The sequence below is a fragment of the Pseudophryne corroboree genome, chromosome 5 (assembly GCF_028390025.1).
Source record: "Pseudophryne corroboree isolate aPseCor3 chromosome 5, aPseCor3.hap2, whole genome shotgun sequence".
Classification (NCBI taxonomy): Eukaryota; Metazoa; Chordata; class Amphibia; order Anura; family Myobatrachidae; genus Pseudophryne; species Pseudophryne corroboree.
This window is the reverse complement of record NC_086448.1, coordinates 696,100,406-696,121,662: the sequence shown is the minus strand read 5'-3', so window position 1 is coordinate 696,121,662 and position 21,257 is coordinate 696,100,406. Positions and strand designations below refer to the sequence as shown.

Below are 21,257 nucleotides of genomic sequence, written 5' to 3'. Positions count from 1 at the left end.
GGGAGGCACAAAGGGCGTCTGGATGTGCAGAACATCTTTCAAGAACATCTGAACCTTAGGGAGGGAAGCCAATTGTTTCTGGAAGAAAATGGATAAGTCCGAAATCTTGACTTTTATGGAGCCCAGGCGTAGGCCCACATCCACACCTGAATGCAGAAAAAGCAGAAAACATCCCAGGTGAAACTCCACCGCAGGAAAGTTTCCGTTTTCACACCAAGACATATTTTCTCTAAATACGGTGGTAATGTTTAGACGTTACCCCTTTTCTGGCTTGGATCAAGGTAGGAATTACCCTGTCCAGAATGTCTTTCCGGGCTAGAATTTGACGCTCAACCTCCATGCCGTCAAACGTAGCCGCGGTAAGACGAACAGCCCATTTTGCAGAAGATCCTCTCGAAGAGGTAGAGGCCACGGATCCTCCAGGAGCATTCCCAGTAGATCCGCGTACCAAGCCCTTCTTGGCCAATCCGGAGCAATGAGAATTGCTTGAACCTATTCCCTTTTTATTATTTTGAGAATTCTTGGGATCAATGGAAGTGGTGGAAACACATACACCATCTGATAGACCCATGGAGTCGTCCACTGCCTGTGGGTCTCTCGACCTGGAACAATACCGCCTGAGCTTCTTGTTGAGAAGAGAGGCCATCATGTCGATCTCTGGAATTCCCCACCGACGTGTCAAGCACCCGAACACTTCCGGGTGAAGGCCCCACTCTCCTGGGTGGAGGTCGTGTCTGCTGAGGAAGTCTGCTTCCCAGTTGTCTACTCCCGGAATGAAGATTGCGGACAATGGCACAGCGTGTCTTTCTGCCCAGAGGAGAATCCGTGTTACCTCTGACATTGCAGCTCTGCTTTTCTTTCCATCCTGTCGGTTTATGTACATTACCGCTGTCACATTGTCCGACTGAACCTGGATGGCCTGATCTTGAAGAAGATTTGATGCCTGTAGAAGGGCGTTGTATATGGCCCTTAGTTCCAGAATGTTGATTGGAAGAATGGTTTCCTGACTTGACCATTTTCCTTGGAAGTGTTCCCCCTGGGTGACTTCTTCCCAACCTCTGAGGCTTGCGTCTGTGGTTAGCAGAATCCAATTTTGAATCCCAAACCTTCAGCCCTCTGTCAGGTGAGAGGTCTGAAGCCACCACAGAAGAGATTTCCTGGCTCTTGGCGACAGACGTATCCTCTGGTGCATGTGGAGATGCGATCCGGACCATTTGTCCAACAGATCCAGCTGGAAGGGCCTTGCGTGAAACCTTCCGTACTGCAGCACCTCGTAAGTGGCTACCATCTTTCCCAGAAGGCGCATGTACTGTAGAGATGCACCGATATCCGGGTTGGTTTTAGAACATCCTGCACCATCGTCTGGATTACCAATGCTTTTTCAAATGGAAGGAATACCTTCTGTGCCTCCATATCCAGTATCATCCCCAGGAATGGAAGCCTCCATGTTGGTTCCAAGTGAGCTTTTGGTAGGTTCAGAATCCATCCGTGATCCCGAAGTAGTCGAGTTGAGAGGGCAATGTTGTCCAACCGCTCCCTAGATGGTGCTTTTATCAGCAGATCATCCAGGTATGGGATTATGTTCATTCCCTGTTTGCGGAGGACAAACATCATCTGTGCTATTACCTTGGTGAACACCCTCGGTGCCGTGGAGAGGCCAAATGGCAGGGCCTGGAACAGGTAGTGACAGTCCTGTAATGAAAACCTTTGACAAAGCTGATTCTTATACTCTACAACACAAGCTATTAAATCTATACCGTGAAGCCGTAATGGCCGCTGAACCTCGTGCACGTGCTACGCACTCCGTACACTATTTGTGTAAGAATACCTTGCACGTGGTACGCAAGTCACGTACACACGCTGCGCTGGGTGTACTGAACACACAGATAGCGTACACACAGATAATAACCTTCTATACCTTTCACAGAGTATGCTTATACTGTATATCTTAGTGTTAGATACTGTAATGATATAATGCTGTTTAACCTTGGTTTGTAAGCTAGTTGTTTGAGCGATTGAGATGCTCCGATCACCCTCAGTAATGTAATAAACACTCAATACCTTGCTAAGGTTCCAACACCTTTACTAACAATATTTAACTAAGTAAATGGGAAAAGATAACAGTGAACAGTTCATACACTACAGGCTAACATTAAAATCTAACAGAAAAACTAAACAGAAATATACACAATAGCGAACGATCGCAAACACTAATACAACAAATAAGAATGAATGACTAACATTTAAACGGGTAACAAAGTGGCCACAGAGAAACATACCATACGGGGAACACTCGCAAGCGCAACCGGAATCCAGTCCTCCAATTATCTGAGATAAATGTTTAAGAGTGAGAGTACTGGCCGGTCTGGGGACAGTGACCCTTATATACACAACATACAGTGTACTACAAAGGGCCCTACAATCTTATTGTTCATTGGACACAGAAATGTCTCTCTGCACTGTAACAAAAGGTCATAGGTGGATTTGAACAGGTGGACTGTGGCTATTACAAACTGCTCAGGTGGGAGGGAATCGCCGGATTCCCGCCGCATGGATAATGAACTGCAAATATATGAAATGTCCAGAAACTACTAATGGCCATAACTACACGCAGGAGCGATTAATCTTTACCTAACCAACACCGGATTATTGCTATTAAAATACTCTTCGGTTAGGTACCAGACACCACTGTTCAACCTTAATCAGACCCTTTGTACCACGTAAAGAGGGATTCCCACGTCCGTGAACAAGTCACATTAAACAAACTTACAGTTATCACTAAGGGGAACATTATCTATAAAACATACTATTTGGTTTTATTATTTAATGATTGAGTCGCCCGCTAGACGCACACAAACTCTACCGTAAATGCACATACCACGCGCCAATGCGCACGGCCGTAGAAGCTCCATTACGCAGCTGCGAGTATCCGCACGCACGGGAGAGAATGTGCGCGTGCAGCAGGCACGCGCATGAGGTGAATATATGGCAACGTGTAGCATGATATTTTTCTGACTTTGACACCTTAGATAAGCCTGATGAGGCGGCCAGATTGGGATATGAAGGCACGCATCCTTGATATACAGAGACACCAAGAATTCCCCTTCCTCCAGACCTGAGATCACCGCTCTCAGAGGCTCCATCTTGAATTGGAATACCCGTAAATACGGGTTCAGTGACTTGAGGTTTAAAATGGGTCTTACCGAACCGTCCGGTTTCGGTACCACAAACAGGTTGGAATAATAATCTTTGTTCTGTAGCTGAGGTGGAACTGGAACAATGACCTGAGTCTGTACCAGTTTTTGAATTGCATCCTGTAAAATTATACTTGCCTCCTGAGAAGCTGGTAAGCCTGATTTGAAGAATCTGTGAGGTGGGAGTTCCTGAAACTCCAGTCTGTACCCCTGGGCGATGAGCTCATTGACCAAGGGATCCTGGCATGATGTCGCCCATATGTGACTGAAATCTCTTAATCGGGCTCCCACCTGCCTGTCTTCCAGGCAGTGTGGTCCACCGTCAAGCTGAAGGCTTTGAGGAAACAGAACCTGAGTTCTGTTCCTGTGAACCTGCAGTTGCATGTTTTCTGGGTTTAACTCTATTGCCTTTGAAGGCCGTAGAAGAACCTTTGGTTTTATTTTTAAATTTTGCGGTCCGAAAGGACTGCAGAGTTGGAGCAGAGTAGGTCTTCCTAGCTGGGGGGGCTGCGGAAGGAAGGTATTTAGACTTACCCGCCGTTGCCTTGGATATCCACGTATCCAGTTCATCTCCAAACAGGGCCTCACCTGTGAGTGGTAGGCTTTCCACACCTTTTCTGGAATCCGCAGTCCACTGACGTAGCCATAGGCCCCTGCGTGCTGACACTGCCATGGCCATGGTGCGTGCATGGAGCAAGCCTATCTCTTTTATAGCCCCCACCATAAAATTTGCAGAGTCCTGTATATGCTGTAGGAGTAAAACTATCTCCCCTCTGGGTAAGGAATCTAACCCCTCAATTAGGTTACCTGACCATTTTGCAATGGCCCTAGTGATCCAAGCACAAGCTATAGTGGGTTTTTGGGCCACCCCCGCAGCTGTGTACAGAGATTTGAGAGTGGTCTCAATCTTGAGGTCAGCCGTGTCCTTTAAGGAGGCTGCCCCGGGACAGGTAAGATTATCTTACATGACAACCGAGATACCTATGCATCAGCAATCGGTGGGTTTTCCCATTTTTTTCTATCATCCTGAGGAAAAAGGAAGGATGCCAGAAACTTTTTAGGGATCTGAAACTTCTTCAAATAGGGAATTTAATTCCTCAGATGCAGGGAAAGTAGCAGAGGATTTCTTTTTTACATTAAAATAAGATTCCTCATCTTCCTCTGTCACTTTGTCAGGAATGTTCTTAAGTATTGCGTCTCTTTCTCATTTTGGGACAATTTATGCAAAATATTTGGGATCATCCCTTTTAATGAATCCAACCATGCTTGTTCGGACCCACTAGCCTGAGAATGTGTACTATCCTGAGTACACTGTAGTGATCTTCCTGGGGAAGAAAAACACTCTGCCATGCATGAAACACACTCCTTTGACATTGTAAACGTGAAAGAACACACCCATACAGGAGAAAGGTTAAAAGCACAGTTAACCCACACAGAGCCCTGTAGGGAGACACAGAGTATGATGGAGCCAGCTACACCGCGCCCTTATAGGTAATGCCAAGCTTAGCTGGGTCACAAACTAAGTATCCTTAATAGGGGCTTAGTATTCTAATATTGCTCCCCCACCCCTTACTATGACGCCCTCGTACCGCTAAGGTAATCTGGAGTCCTTGTGGAGCAGCTGCACTTCCCTGCCAGTCTCTGTGTAAGCTGCAGAAGGAAAATGGCGCTGGTGAGCTGCTGGATCCGCTCATAGTGAAGCCCCGCTCCCTCAATGGTGTGCGGTCTTCCCGTTTTCTCTATCGTCCTAGTGGATGCTGGGGTTCCTGAAAGGACCATGGGGAATAGCGGCTCCGCAGGAGACAGGGCACAAAAAGTAAAGCTTTAGGATCAGGTGGTGTGCACTGGCTCCTCCCCCTATGACCCTCCTCCAAGCCTCAGTTAGATTTTTGTGCCCGGCCGAGAAGGGTGCAATCTAGGTGGCTCTCCTAAAGAGCTGCTTAGAAAAGTTTAGCTTAGGTTTTTTATTTTACAGTGAGTCCTGCTGGCAACAGGATCACTGCAACGAGGGACTTAGGGGAGAAGAAGTGAACTCACCTGCGTGCAGGATGGATTGGCTTCTTGGCTACTGGACATTAGCTCCAGAGGGACGATCACAGGTACAGCCTGGATGGTCACCGGAGCCTCGCCGCCGGCCCCCTTGCAGATGCTGAAACGAGAAGAGGTCCAGAATCGGCGGCAGAAGACTCCTCAGTCTTCTTAAGGTAGCGCACAGCACTTCACACGGCAGTCACTGAGGGTGCAGGGCGCTGGGAGGGGGGCGCCCTGGGAGGCAAATGAAAACCTTTTTTTGGCTAAAAATACCTCACATATAGCCTCCGGGGGCTATATGGAGATATTTAACCCCTGCCAGAATCCGTTAAGAGCGGGAGACGAGGCCGCCGAAAAAGGGGCGGGGCCTATCTCCTCAGCACTCAGCGCCATTTTCCCTCACAGAAAGGCTGGAGGGAAGGCTCCCAGGCTCTCCCCTGCACTGCACTACAGAAACAGGGTTAAAACAGAGAGGGGGGGCACTAATTTGGCGTTAGAAATATAAAAAAAAGATGCTATAAGGGAAAACACTTATATAAGGTTGTCCCTATATAATTATAGCGTTTTTGGTGTGTGCTGGCAAACTCTCCCTCTGTCTCTCCAAAGGGCTAGTAGGTCCTGTCCTCTATCAGAGCATTCCCTATGTGTGTGCTGTGTGTCGGTACGTGTGTGTCGACATGTATGAGGACGATGTTGGTGAGGAGGCGGAGCAATTGCCTGTAATGGTGATGTCACTCTCTAGGGAGTCGACACCGGAATGGATGGCTTATTTAGGGAATTACGTGATAATGTCAACACGCGCCAAGGTCGGTTGACGACATGAGACGGCTGACAAACAATTAGTACCGGTCCAGACGTCTCAAAAACACCGTCAGGGGTTTTAAAACGCCCGTTTACTTTAGTCGGTCGACACAGACAGGGACACTGAATCCAGTGTCGACGGTGAATAAACAAACGTATTCCTTATTAGGGCCACACGTTAAGGGCAATGAAGGAGGTGTTACATATTTCTGATACTACAAGTACCACAAAAGAGGGTATTATGTGGGATGTGAAAAAACTACCGTAGTTTTTCCTGAATCAGATAAATTAAATGAAGTGTGTGATGATGCGTGGGTTCCCCCCGATAGAAAATATGGGCGGTATACCCTTTCCCGCCAGAAGTTAGGGCGCGTTGGGAAACACCCCTTAGGGTGGATAAGGCGCTCACACGCTTATCAGAACAAGTGGCGGTACCGTCTATAGATAGGGCCGTCCTCAAGGAGCCAGCTGACAGGAGGCTGGAAAAATATCATAAAAAGTATATACACACATACTGGTGTTATACTGCGACCAGCGATCGCCTCAGCCTGGATGTGCAGAGCTGGGGTGGCTTGGTCGGATTCCCTGACTAAAAATATTGATACCCTTGACAGGGACAGTATTTTATTGACTATAGAGCATTTAAAGGATGTATTTCTATATATGCGAGATGCACAGAGGGATATTTGCACTCTGGCATCAAGAGTAAATGCGATGTCCATATCTGCCAGAAGATGTTTATGGACACGACAGTGGTCAGGTGATGCAGATTCCAAACGGCACAAAGGTGTATTGCCGTATAAAGGAAGAGGAGTTATTTGGGGTCGGTCCATCGGACCTGGTGGCCACGGCAACTGCTGGAAAATCCACCGTTTTTACCCTAAGTCACATCTCTGCAGAAAAAGACACCGTCTTTTCAGCTTCAGTCCTTTCGTCCCTATAAGAGTCATATCTGCCCAGGGATAGAGGAAAGGGAAGAAGACTGCAGCAGGCAGCCCATTCCCAGGAACAGAAGCGTTCCACCGCTTCTGACAAGCTCTCAGCATGACGCTGAGACCGTACAGGACCCCTGGATCCTACAAGTAGTATCCCAGGGGTACAGTTTGGAATGTCGAGACGTTTCCCCTGCGCAGGCTCCTGAAGTCTGCTTTACCAAGGTCTCCCTCCGACAAGGAGGCAGTATGGGAAAAAATTCACGAGCTGTATTCCCAGCAGGTGATAATTAAATTACCCCTCCTACAACAAGAAAAGGGGGTATTATTCCACACTATATTGTGGTACTGAAGCCAGAAGGCTAGGTGAGACCTATTCTAAATCTAAAAAAATTTGAACACTTACAAAGGTTCAAATCAAGATGGAGTCACTCAGAGCAGTGATAACGAACCGGGAAGAAGGGGACTATCTGGTGTCCCGAGACATCAGGGATGCTTACCTCCATGTCCCAAATTTGCCCTTATCACTAAGGGTACCTCAGGTTCGTGGTACAGAACTGTCACTATCAGTTTCAGACGCTGCCGTTTGGATTGTCTACGGCACCCCGGGTCTTTACCAAGGTAATGGCCGAAATGATGGTTCTTCTTCGAAGAAAAGGCGTCTTAATTATCCCTTACTTGGACGATCTCCTGATAAGGGCAAAGTCCAGGGAACAGTTGGAGGTCGGAGTAGCACTATCTCGGATACTGTTACAACAGCAGGGGTGGATTCTAAATATTCCAAAATCGCAGCTGATCCCGACAACAAGTCTCCTGTGCTTAGGGATGATTCTGGACACAGTCCAGAAAAAGGTGTTTCTCCCGGAAGAGAAAGCCAGGGAGTTATCCGAGCTAGTCAGGAACCTCCTAAAATCAGTGCATCATTGCACAAGGGCCATGGTAAAAAAATGGTGACTTCCTTCGAAGCAATTCCAGGCGGCAGATTTCATGCAAGAACTTTTCAGTGGGATCTGCTGGACAAATGGTCCGGATCGCATCTTCAGATGCATCAGCGGATAACCCTATATCCAAGGACAAGGGTGTCTCTCCTGTGGTGGTTACAGAGTGCTCATCTTCTAGAGGGCCGCAGATTCGGCATTCAGTTTTGGATGTTGGTGACCACGGAGGCCAGCCCGAGAGGCTGGGGAGCAGTCACACAAGGAAAAAATTTCCAGGGAGTGTGATCAAGTCTGGAGATTTTTCTCCACATAAATATAGCTAAGGGTAAATTTATAATGCTCTAAGCTTAGCAAGACCTCTGCTTCAAGGTCAGCCGGTATTGATCCAGTGGGATAAAACATCACGGCAGTCGCCCACGTAAATAGACAGGGCGGCACAAGAAGCAGGAGGGCAGTGGCAAAAACTGCAAGGACTTTTCGCTGGGCGGAAAATCATGTGATAGCACTGTCAGCAGTGTTTCATTCCGGGAATGGAAACTGGGAAGCAGACTTCCTCAGTAGGCACGACCTCCACCCGGCAGAGTGGGAACTTCATGGGGAAGTTTTCCACATAATTGTAAACCGTTGGGAATTACCAAAGGTGGACATGATGGCGTCCCGTCTGAACAAAAAACGGGACAGGTATTGCGCCAGGTTAAGAGACCCTCAGGCAATAGCTGTGGACGTTCTGGTAACACCGTGGGTGTACCAGTCGGTGTATGTGTTCCATCCTCTGCTTTTCATACCTAAGGTACTGAGAATTATAAGACGTAGAGGAGTAAGAACTATACTCATGGCTCCGGATTGGCCAAGAAGGACTTGGTACCCGGAACTTCAAGAGATGCTCACAGAGGACTTATGGCCTCTGCCGCTAAGAAGGGACTTGTTTCAGCAAGTACCATGTCTGTTCCAAGACTTACCGCTGCTGCGTTTGACGGCATGGCGGTGGAACGCCGGATCCTAAGGGAAAAGGCATTCAGGAAGAGGTCATTCCTACCCTGGTCAAAGCCAGAAAGGAGGTGACCGCACAACATTATCACCACATGTGGCGAAAATATGTTGCGTGGTGTGAGGCCAGGAAGGCCCCACGAAGAAATTTCAACTCGGTCGATTCCTGCATTTCTTGCAAACAGGAGTGTCTATGGGCCTCAAATTGGGGTCCATTAAGGTTCAAATTTCGGCCCTGTCGATTTTTCTTCCAGAAAGAATTGGCTTCAGTTCCTGAAGTCCAGAAGTTTGTCAAGGGAGTATTGCATATACAACCCCCTTTTGTGCCTCCAGTGGCACTGTGGGATCTCAACGTAGTTCTGGGATTCCTCAAAACACATTGGTTTAAAACCAGTCAAATCTGTGGATTTGAAGCATCTCACATGAAAAGTGAACATGCTCTTGGACCTGGCCTGGACCAGGCGAGTGTCAAATTGGTGGTTTTTTTCTCAAAAAAGCCCATATCTGTTTGTCCATTCGGACAGGGCAGAGCTGCGGACTCGTCCCCAGTTCTCTCCCTAAGGTGGTGTCAGTGTTTCACCTGAACCAGCTTATTGTGGTGTCTTGCGCCTACTAGGGACTTGGAGGACTCCAAGTTGCTAGATGTGGTCAGGGCCCTGAAAATATAGGTTCCAGGACGGCTGGAGTCAGGAAAACTGACTTGCTGTTATCCTGTATGCACCCAACAAACTGGGTGCTCTTGCTTTTAAGCAGTCTTTTGCTAGTTGGATGTGTAATACAATTCAGCTTGCACATTCTGTGGCAGGCCTGCCACAGCCAAAATATGTAAATGCCCATTCCACAAGGAAGGTGGGCTCATCTTGGGCGGCTGCCCGAGGGGTCTCGGCTTTACAACTTTGCCGAGCGGCTATTTAGTCAGGGGCAAACACGTTTGTAAAATCCTACAAATTTGATACCCTGGCTAAGGAGGACCTGGAGTTCTCTCATTCGGTGCTGCAGAGTCATCCGCACTCTCCCGCCCGTTTGGGAGCTTTGGTATAATCCCCATGGTCCTTTCAGGAACCCCAGCATCCACTAGGACGATAGAGAAAATAAGAATTTACTTACCGATAATTCTATTTCTCGGAGTCCGTAGTGGATGCTGGGCGCCCATCCCAAGTGCGGATTATCTGCATTACTTGTACATAGTTACAAAAATCGGGTTATTATTGTTGTGAGCCATCTTTTCAGAGGCTCCGCTGTTATCATACTGTTAACTGGGTTCAGATCACAGGTTGTACAGTGTGATTGGTGTGGCTGGTATGAGTCTTACCCGGGATTCATAAATCCTTCCTTATTGTGTACGCTCGTCCGGGCACAGTACCTAACTGAGGCTTGGAGGAGGGTCATAGGGGGAGGAGCCAGTGCACACCACCTGATCCTAAAGCTTTACTTTTTGTGCCCTGTCTCCTGCGGAGCCGCTATTCCCCATGGTCCTTTCAGGAACCCCAGCATCCACTACGGACTCCGAGAAATAGAATTATCGGTAAGTAAATTCTTATTTTTTTATACTGGCTAAGGTGATTTTGGTGCTTAACAGTGGGTCAGAGCCCCTGTAAGTGCTGTGCCAGTGTGGGTAGTTGTTTAAAAATTGCTCAGCTCACCCCTTATAGCGGTGCAGCAATGCTGATCTGAGCCTGGAGACGCAGCCTGCACTCAGAGCTGCGCTCTTACCCTTGTGCCGCCATAATAGCCAGCGACCCGCTAACCGGGACACCGGCATAGTACTCACCACTCTTCTAACTTCTGGCTTTGTTAGGGGTGGCGGCGTGTTGCGGGAATGTACGCTCGCCGTGGTGGGGCTTGCGAATGGTTCCCTCAGGAGCTCTGTGTCCTGTCATCGGGGAACGGGACCATTAACCCTATAGCAGGTTGGGCCGTTCCTTCCCCTAAGTCCCACGAAGCAGACAGGCTGGTGCCAACCAGCCCTGTCTGAAAATAACAAACAGAAAATGAATGCAGAAAACTCTTCAGGAGCTTCCCTAAGCGTGATTGGCTCTTCCGGGCTCATTTTATAAACTGAGTCTGGTAGGAGGGGCATAGAGGAGTTTGGAGTTTGCACATTTGGAATGGAGATTACTTTTTTCTAACAACAGAATGTGTAGCCTGACTTCCAAACTCACAGAGTATCACACAGCATTTTTACAGAAATCATTTCCAAAACCCTTATACAGACCATCTCCATTAAGGGCATATTTCAATATCAATAATCAGGTTTTAGATCCGATAATTTGAATTTACGATTGATGCTGTTTGAGGTAATGCGAAATGATGGCCACATTTATTAAATTATGCAGTCTGCCCATGAAAATGAAGAACCTTATCACTGCAAATCGCATCAATAATGATTATTTTTCCAATAAAATTAATAATTTTGAGTCTCCGTGACATGGGGTCCAATAGGTGTAATGAGGCGATTTGGGAAGCAGACAGAGGGGGGGGGGGGGGGGGTTTGCAAATCCCACCCCTACATTTCCCTTCAGCAAACTAAAAAATTACCTTACCATACCATACCTGAACCTATCTGGTAATAGAAATTCAGAGAATCAGTTTACACGTTTGCAAACACATGTTTAAGCTGCTGTGCCACTTCACGGCTTCTCCGATGTCAGCAGTCCTAACACTACATGATAGCAGTGCCCACATAGGGCCATGTAATTTGTCACAGTAGGCCTCATGATAAAGGCTATTACTAAAACACATCCAGACAGAGAGCTAACTTACCCAGGAGCCACCCCCAGGATCTCCCATTGGCACTACAAGGAACAGCATGCCTTCCAAATACTGCTCCCATTCAATGCCTCTCGCACACAAGCAGACAAACAATGGTAACTGCTCGATCATTCCTGGAGATAATTATGTTTCAGGTGCTGGAAAGGGGGAGGGGTCACAGACAAACAGAGGGGGGGGGGTTGCAAATCCCACCCTTACATTTCCCTTCAGCACACTAAAAAATTACCTGTAACCATACCTGAACCTATCTGGTAATAGAAATTCAGAGAATTAGTTTACACATGTTTGCAAACACATGTTTAAGCTGCTGCGCCACTTCACAGCTTCTCCAATGTCAGCAGTCCTAACACTACATGATTGTCTGCTTGTGTGCGATTTGGGAAGACCTGCAGCCCATCAGAGAGAGATAGAAAGATTCCCCTCTTCATATTTGTGCTTTATTGGAACCAGAAGCACTCATAGAAACAGCATATATCAAGATCCCTTACCTTTGGGACTACTGACTTATTTGCACATATATACTGTATGGGTTTAAATAATTAAATATTCACCATAATTATTCTAATGCTTTACATTATGTATTCAATTTACCTATTAGCGCTACTTCATCTTGTTGTTTTTATTTTTGTATATAGGAGATTGACTACCTCTGTTATAAGTAGCTGCTAGGAATTAGCAAACCATATCAGCACCTGTATATAACCTCTTTTGATACCACTTGTTTGCATAACTCAATCTGAGGATGGCATTAGCCCACACAGGCAAGCTGTGCTTTGCTGATCTTGTTAAATACAGTCCCCATAGGAAACTATGGAAATGGCTGCTGTAGGAGCCGGCAGATGGTAAGTGCAAGTGTCCTCTTTGGTACATTTAAGTGATACTTAATGCGTGTGCACAGGTCTCCAGAAACGTGACCGTGGCGGCCATTCTTCCAGTGATTTTTGCCATGGCTGCAGTGTGACACGGGACACCAGAAAGGTAATCAAACATGGGTGCAGTGAGTGCGGTGGGAGGCCCCCTGGACCCATGTGCACTGCACACTCTGCACCCAGTATAGATACGCCTATGCCCTGTTTACAACCCAAATATATTAAAATGCACATGCAGAAGAGTGGCTCCAAAATGACCCTGTCCCTACTTTGTGTAAGGAGTGAAGAGACCACTAATAGGAACACTTCACTTCTCTAACAGGACGCTGCAATACTACTGGGCATGTGCTATCTGCTTACCATGCATGTGAGAATGGCCATTGCACAAAAAATTTCAGCAATCTGGAGCCCATAGGCTACTACACATGAGCGGCCATCTTAGCATGCATGTGAGCATGGCCATTGCCAAGCAATTTTTGGCGATATGTAGCCCATAGGTTACAATGGCTAACGCCATCTGAAGCATTCAGGAACTTAGTAAATCCGACAGCCTATCAACCACATAGAAACGGAATACATACTTTTTACCGGTGGTTGGGATCCTGGCTGTCATGATCCCGACTTCGGGATCCCGGCCACCAGTATGCTGGCAGCGGGCGCTATAAAGCGATCTATTTTTCCTCTATGGGTGTCATGGACACCCATAGAGGGAGAAAAGCCTGTGGCGCCGGTATTCCGACCCCGGTATTTTATCGCCTGATGGGATTCCGGCATCGGCATTGTGACCGCCAAGATCCCAACAGGTGGTCTGGTGATTGCCTGCCATAGAAATCCATAAAGGCTGCTTCTGTTGTCAGAAATGGAGGGGCCATGGCAGATATTGGAAGTCATGGGATCCTTAATATATGCGTGCACCCCTTATTTGAGGAATAGGACCTTATGCGAGTATTTGATTAGGAACACTTGCAATACATAAAATGAACTAACTGACTAGATTTTATGGTATACAAATGACCTAAACTGTCTCTTCCTTTCTATTTTTGTGACTTACTTTGTTTGATGTTGTATCTGTACAAGGAAAGAAGCCAAAATCACCATAATCAGCATCGCTACCTGACATTACAGTTAGTTACATAATAAATCAGTAAAATTGCTTTTAATAGACATAGACAAATATCCTAAGATGTTATCACTATGATGCATTTTACAAAGCCCAAACTGCCTTATCTCTAATGTAAGTATTTTATTTGCTGTGTTTGGTTGTTTTTTTTGACAGTGACAAAGTGATACGAATTGTTCCCAAAAGTAATAAAGAAGCCAATGAACTAAAGAATATGTATCGCCAGCTCCAGGTAGGCCTGGCATCTTCTTTTAAAAGTTGCAATGACGTCTAATGCATACATGAGTCTGTAAGTCTCTATCTGTGTCTGGTTCTAGACTTGTGCCTGTACACGTTTATGGGATATTACTGCACTGTGGGCCTAATTCAAGGTTGATTGCAAAAAAACATTTCTGCAGTGGAGTACACTGTGTTCCACTGGGAAAACATCGGGGTGCAGAGCGGGATCTTGATCCAGAGGCACCATCAGGCAAATCTTTGACTGTCCCAAGATGCACTGAGAGCTCAGTTTCGAGTGGTGCCTGCAGGCATCAGGTCACCTAACAGGCGGGCTGCACTGGGCAGCCCTGAAAAAGCTTGGAAGACTTCAAGGGCCGCAGCACTGTTATGTCAGGGTGACATTCAGCGCTGCGTCTCCGTCACCTCCCAAGCGGCGTTGCATACTCCCACGGCTCAGATCCCAGGTACTTGCGGCAAAGACGCTCTGGCTTAGGCACACTGTCACAGGCACTCTCCTGGTCCACGTGGCTGCTACAAAGGGAGGAGGTAAGAGGGTCCCCCAGGTGGGACCCGCCACTAAATCGCATTCCTGGTCGCAGTCTAGGGAGATGGACTGCAATGCTGGCGTGGACACTGTCACCGAGCAGGGACCCCACTATATCCACCAGGGCATAGGAGTACAGGTCAGGTGTACTAGCGCCCCTATTGGTAAGGCTCCATAGTACCGGCGGTGAGGCCCAGCATAGGGGAGCCGGTGCTTGACCTGTAGCCCCTCCCCCGGCCCAGGGCACCATCTCCTCGCAGATTTCCCGCCCTGGAGCTGCCTCACTCTTCCCTCAGTTCCTGACAGAGACACTGGGCGCCATCTTCTGAGCATACAGTAGCTGCTGCCAGTCTCTGGGATTGCAGGGCAAGGTCTTCCCTGTAAAGCCGCCTGTACACAGCGCTGAGACTTTACAGACACTTGAGTATTCTACATGTCTTGTTACAGAGAGCATTAGTTAAGAAAGAGTGTACCTATTTCAGAATATATTTTATGAGTATTCTGATATATACCTCCAGTCTAGGACCACGCTGTGTTATATATATATATATATATATATATATATATATATATATCATATATATATATACATATATATGTGTTGCTGAAGTGCATTTTGTTCATGTTTCATTCAAGCTGAGTGCCGCACCTCTTCCGACTATATATATATATATATATATATATATATATATAACACTAGTCCAGTGCAGTCTTATTGTGCTTATAATAATCTCTGCATTGCCTGTGACAGTGTGTGCCTGTATCTGCTGTATAGTTTCACTCTCATGTGTATCCCATGTAAGGCAGCTGTAACTATATTCTGTACACGAAGGGGCTAGGTGCGTCAGGGTCCTATAATATAGTGTACACAGTACTTATTGCTATACGGATATTTTACTGTGTTGCAGTCACATACACTGGGATTTAGTTCACAAGTGTGTGTACTCTTACGCTGGTTGTGTACTTTGTCCGCAGGTTGTGTACTTTGGCTTCATCGTACTATTAGCCTGATTGTTGCTTTATTACAATGTCTAACAATAAGGGCAGTAAAACTCTGGAGGCTCCTGTAAATTGCAAGGTATGCTCCAGAGGTTTACCTGAGGGGGAAGTATTGTGTGATGGTCTATGTTCTAAATGTCATTCACCTCCCAATCTGCCTGCAGCTCCTGTAAACAGTGGCCAAGAAAACTGCTCTGTTTTAACAACAGAAGGTGGTTAAAACTGTATTACCCCATTCTGATCATCTTGTGGACATCAGGAGGGAACCCTGATCTACCCCAGGTAAGAAATTCCCACTCCCTAAATAGGCTTTGGCTCGCTATCCTCTCCCTGCAGAGTTATGTAGTAAGTGGGAAAATCCACCGCTGGTGGATTCTCACGTCACCCGTCTTGTGGGGTCATCTACTCTGCCTGTCACCACTGTCACCTCCCTGAAAGAATCGACATATAAGCGTGTGGAGGGATGCCTGAAATCTATATATTCCCTCGCAGGGGCCATTCATAGACCCACCATAGCTGCTTCTTGGGCCGCAAAGGGTATTGAGACGTGGGTTCAAGTGTTAGAGGATGAGCTGCCCGAGGATATTTCTGACAAGGACAGACAATACCTGTCTCACATATGCACCGCCGCCTATTACATTCAGGAAGCGTCCTCTGAGACGGGGGTACAGACAGCCAAAGTGTCATCCATGTCTGTCCTGGCTGTGGATCGTGGAAAGTGGATTTGGACTCCAAGAACCTCCAAGACCTTGGAGGTGCTCCCCTTTACTGGGGACATTTGATTTGGAGAGGATAGTGTCTGAATTAGCAGCTGCTAAGACTGCTTTTCTTCCTCCTACTAATCTCTCTACTCAGAAGGCGAGACTATGACTTTTCGTTCCTTTTGACCTCAAGGGAAAGCCAAGGGTCAGTCTTACCCCAGACAATCTCATGCTCCCAAAACCACCAAGCTCAAGACAAAACAGTCCTGGGCAGCCCGTCAGCCTGCTTTGAAACAAGACAAGCCTGCTGCATGATGAAAAGGGCCTCCCCCTTTTCTGGTTAAAAAACACTTCAGATGCTTGGGTACGGGAAGTTGTCTCTCATGGGTACGCTGTCCCCCTCACAAGTTCTGCATTAGGGTACTCCCTTCGGACCCGTTGAAGACGCAGTCTCTACAAACGGTGGTCGGTTCCCTGCTGAGTACAGGAGTGGTTGTGCCGGTACCTCAGTCCCAGCAAGGCAGAGGCTATTATTCGACCCTGTTTCTGGTGCAAAAACCCAATGGGTCTTTTCGGCCTATACTCAACCTCAAGTCACTGAACAAATTTGTGAGGGTAGCCAAGTTTCGTATGGAAACATTTTGCTCTATTGTGCTGGCGAGAACCTGGAGATTACATGGTATCCCTGGATATACAGTATGCTTATCTGCATATTCCTACTGCCATATCCCATCAGCAGTTTCTGCCTCCAGACAAGGTCCTGAAAATCCAGGACAGGATAAGACACTTCATCCGTCACAGCAGGGTCCTGATGGTGTCGACATTCAACATGGTGGAGTATGCTCAATTTCATTCCCACCCTCTGCAACAATTAATTCTGTTATGCACACCAGTGCCAGCAGGAAACAAATGAACTCACAGACAGACTGGGGAATATGACATTACATACACAGAAGGTGATAGGGTAACAAAATAAACACAAAGTGAACAGAGAAGCCCAAAGGCTAAGAAACTGGGTGTCTCCCTAGTATTAGGAATGCTCAGATGGAAAGAAGCGAGATGTAGTGATTTAATACGTAGAGAACCCGAAATGCTGTTGCTAAGGGCAACAGCAAAACCCTAAAGGGTTACCAACGGGTGTGGCAGTAAACTCCTTGGTCAGAGATGGAATAATAGACACAAGGAGAGTCTCCACAATCCTAGTCCTCACTTGCAGTGCACTGGTTCAGCTTACTGCCACTAAACTTACACCTGAACACCTTGCACAGTGAGAAAGGATTTTGGCAGGCAAGTCTGAGAATACAGCCGCAAACTTGCTAGGTTCTCAGAGTAGCAAAAGAACCCCAGCAGGTTAAACGACTGACTCCAGTCTTACTGCTAGGTCTGGATTGGCAGAGTGTAATACCAAATCCCAAGGCCTATTTGCAGTAAGCAACAAACAAATACAAAGTTTACACAGTACTAGCTAGCTTTCAGGAACTGACTAACCAACAAAGATTCAGCAGCATCTGCCTAACCTGAGAAGAGGGTTTATATAGCAGGTGCTGTCCACGCCCCACTCAGACCTCACAGACTGTGAGCACAAAAACCAGCACCGAATCCCCTGCCGTGCACAGAGCCTTTAACCACTGCACAGCAAAAGACCCGAACCGGAGTATCAGCTACGCTCAGGTTACTCCGCTAGCACTTGTCTCCCGGTTGCCATGACGACGTGGCAGCACAGAGCAGGAGACCCTAACAGTACCCCCCCTCTGACGAGGGGTCAAAGAACCCCTACCACTGGGTTTATCGGGGAACTGCGAGAAGAAAGAGCGTAACAGTCTGGGGGCATGAAGATCACAACTGCGCACCCACGACCGCTCCTCCGGGCCATACCCCTTCCAGTGCACCAAAAATGACAGCCGACCCCGAACCATCTTGGAGTCAAGAATCCTTTCAACAACAAACTCCCTCTGGCCACGTATCAGAAGAGGGGAAGGTCTTCCACTGGAAGAAGGATTACTAATCGCCCGTTTTAAAAGGGAACAATGAAATGTTTTATTGATACCCAAAGAACGGGGTAGATCTAACTGAAATGCCACCGGATTGATAACCCTAGTGATCTTATAAGGACCGATGAACCGGGGGCCTAACTTATGAGATGGCTGTCTCAACTTCAAATTCTTGGTAGACAACCAGACGAAGTCTCCTAATTTGAAGCTGCAGGGTCTTTTCCGCTTATCAAAAACCCTTTTGGTCACTAATGACACAGACACAAGGGCTTTCTTCACTTTCCTCCAAATACCTCTAAGGACCGAAACCACAGAGGAACCACCAGGCGTGGAGTCCAGGGGGTCAAAAGAATTGGCCTTAGGATGATGCCCATACACACAAAGGAAGGGAGAGATCCCTGTAGCAGAGTGAGCCGCGTTGTTATAGGCAAACTCCGCCATGGACAGATGAGCCACCCAGTCAGTCTGACACTTGGAGACATAACACCTGAGGAACTGCTCCAAGGACTGGTTGACCCTTTCAGTCTGCCCATTAGACTGCGGATGGTAGCCTGACGACAAGCTGACAGAAATCTGGAGATCGGAACAAAATGCCCTCCAGAATTTGGCCACAAACTGGGATCCGCGGTCAGAGACCACATCAAGTGGCAACCCGTGGAGGCGCACAACATGCAGCATAAATAATTCAGACAGGCGTCTGGCCGATGGCAGCCCAACCAATGGAACGAAGTGCGCCATCTTCGAAAACCTGTCAACGACAACCCAGATGGCTGTCATCCCCGAGGATTTGGGCAAGTCCACCACAAAATCCATTGAAATGTGGGTCCATGGCTTAGATGGAATAGAGAGGGGTTCCAACAGGAACCCCTCTAGGAGTCTTATTTCGGGCACAGATGTCACATGCCCGAACCCACTGATCCACATCCCTAGCCACCGAGGGCCACCACACCGCCCTAGATAGCAACTCCCGAGTTCTGGCAATACCCGGGTGACCTGCCGACTTCTTGGCATGGAATTCCAGGAACACTCGCTGTCTTAACCTAGGAGGCACAAACAAAAGACCTACCGGAAGGTCTGGAGGAGCCTGCTCCTGTGCTCTAAGGACTAATGACAAGAGGTCCTGGGTAATGCCCACTTTAATACATGATGGGGACACAATGGGCAATGGCTCCTCGGTGGTCTCCTGGATTGGAGCAAAACTCCGCGAGAGCGCATCAGCCTTGATGTTTTTTGACCCAGGGCGATATGTTATCAAAAAATTAAAGCGAGCAAAAAACAAAGCCCATCGTGCCTGCCTGGCATTGAGGCGCTTCGCTGACTCTAAATATGCCAAATTCTTATGGTCGGTGAGAATTGAGACCACAAACTTAGCCCCCTCAAGCCAGTGTCTCCACTCCTCGAGTGCATCCTTAATAGCCAACAATTCCCGGTTACCCACGTCATAATTCATCTCGGCAGGCGAAAATTTACGGGAAAAGTAAGCACAGGGATGAAGGCGATTATCAGACAGCCCCATCTGAGAGAGCACTGCCCCAATACCCATCTCAGAGGCATCCACCTCCACCACAAAAGGACGCTCTGGATCTGGGTGTCGCAGCACCTTGGCCGAGACAAATGCCCTTTTGAGACGGGCAAAAGCCGCTTTGGCCTCACAAGACCAGTGAGCAACATCCGCCCCTTTCTTAGTGAGTGCCACCAAGGGCGCCACTATAGACGAAAATCCAGCGATAAATCGTCTATAAAAATTCGCAAAGCCCAGAAAACGCTGAAGCGCCTTCAAACTTGTGGGCTGCACCCAATCCAGGACTGCCTGTACCTTGGAACCCTCCATTTGGAAACCTTCTGGGGAGATAATATATCCTAGAAATGCGATTTGCTGAACTTCAAATTCGCACTTCTCCAGCTTCGCCCCAAGCCGGTGGTCTCTGAGTTTCTGGAGGACTAAGCGTACATGCTTCCGATGTTCCTCCAGGGAATTGGAGAAGATTAGGATGTCATCTAAGTATACAACTAAGAATCTATCCAAATATTCCCTGAGCACATCGTTCATGAAGTCCTGGAAGACTGCCGGGACATTACAGAGCCCAAAAGGCATCACCAAATATTCATAATGCCCTGAGTGGGTATTAAAGGCAGTCTTCCATTCATCCCCCTCTCTTATTCGGATTAGATTGTACGCACCGCGTAGGTCAATCTTAGAAAAAATGGTGGCAGTACGAAGCTGGTCAAACAAGACCGAAATGAGAGGCAGTGGGTATGAGTTTTTAATCGTGATACGGTTCAATTCCCTGAAGTCGATGCAGGGTCGCAACGAACCGTCCTTTTTACCCACGAAGAAGAACCCCGACCCAACTGGAGACTGTGAAGGTCTGATAAATCCCTTAGCCAAGTTCTCCTGAATGTACTCTGCCATAGCCTGAGTCTCAGGACGTGACAGGGAGTACAACCTGCTCTTGGGAAGCTTAGCATTCGGCAACAAATCAATGGCACAGTCATAGGGGCGATGGGGAGGTAGTACCTCTGCAACTCTTTTGGAGAACACGTCCGCAAAATCTGCATAACATCCTGGCAATCCTGGCAAACTTAGCTGCGAAAGCCTGACTGGAAGGCTCAAGCAACTCCTGAAACAATCAGTACCCCAACTAAGAATCTCCCCAGAGACCCAGTCAAATTGAGGATTGTGGGCCCTTAACCAGGGTAACCCCAACACCAATGGGGCAAAAGTACAGACAGTCACATAAAAGGACAATTTTTCAGAGTGTGTGGCTCCAATAAACAAAGAAATCTGGCTAGTGCAAGAGGTAATTTTACCCTGGGATAATGGTTCCCCGTTTAACCCACAAATCTCAATTTCCGATGCCAAGGGTACTAAGGGAACAGAGTGTTTCAGGGCGAATTGGCGGTCCATAAAAACCCCGTCGGCCCCACTGTCCACAAAGGCCTCAGTCTTGACAGTTTGACCGAGGATCTTCAAGGTCACCGGAATGATAAAAGTCTTCTTGGGAAATTCCGACTTCTGACCTGACAGGATATTTCCCATCACCCTCAGGCCCTGAAGTTTTCCGGCTTTTCTGGGCATGATACTACCACATGACCTTTATTCCCACAGTACAAACATAACCCCTGCTGTCTCCTCCGCGTCTTCTCACGCGAGGAGAG

At 47.5% G+C, this 21,257-nt stretch overlaps 1 protein-coding gene across 2 annotated transcripts in view; it reads left to right on the top strand.

The window, feature by feature from the left end:
- CPA6 (carboxypeptidase A6) overlaps window positions 1-21,257 on the top strand; it is a 280,392-nt gene that overhangs the window by 163,334 nt on the left and 95,801 nt on the right. For both annotated transcript variants that reach the window (XM_063923870.1, XM_063923868.1), the window contains exon 2: window positions 13,801-13,876. In XM_063923870.1, coding sequence (XP_063779940.1) covers window positions 13,801-13,876 — 76 coding nt within the window. The remainder of the gene's footprint in view (window positions 1-13,800; window positions 13,877-21,257) is intronic.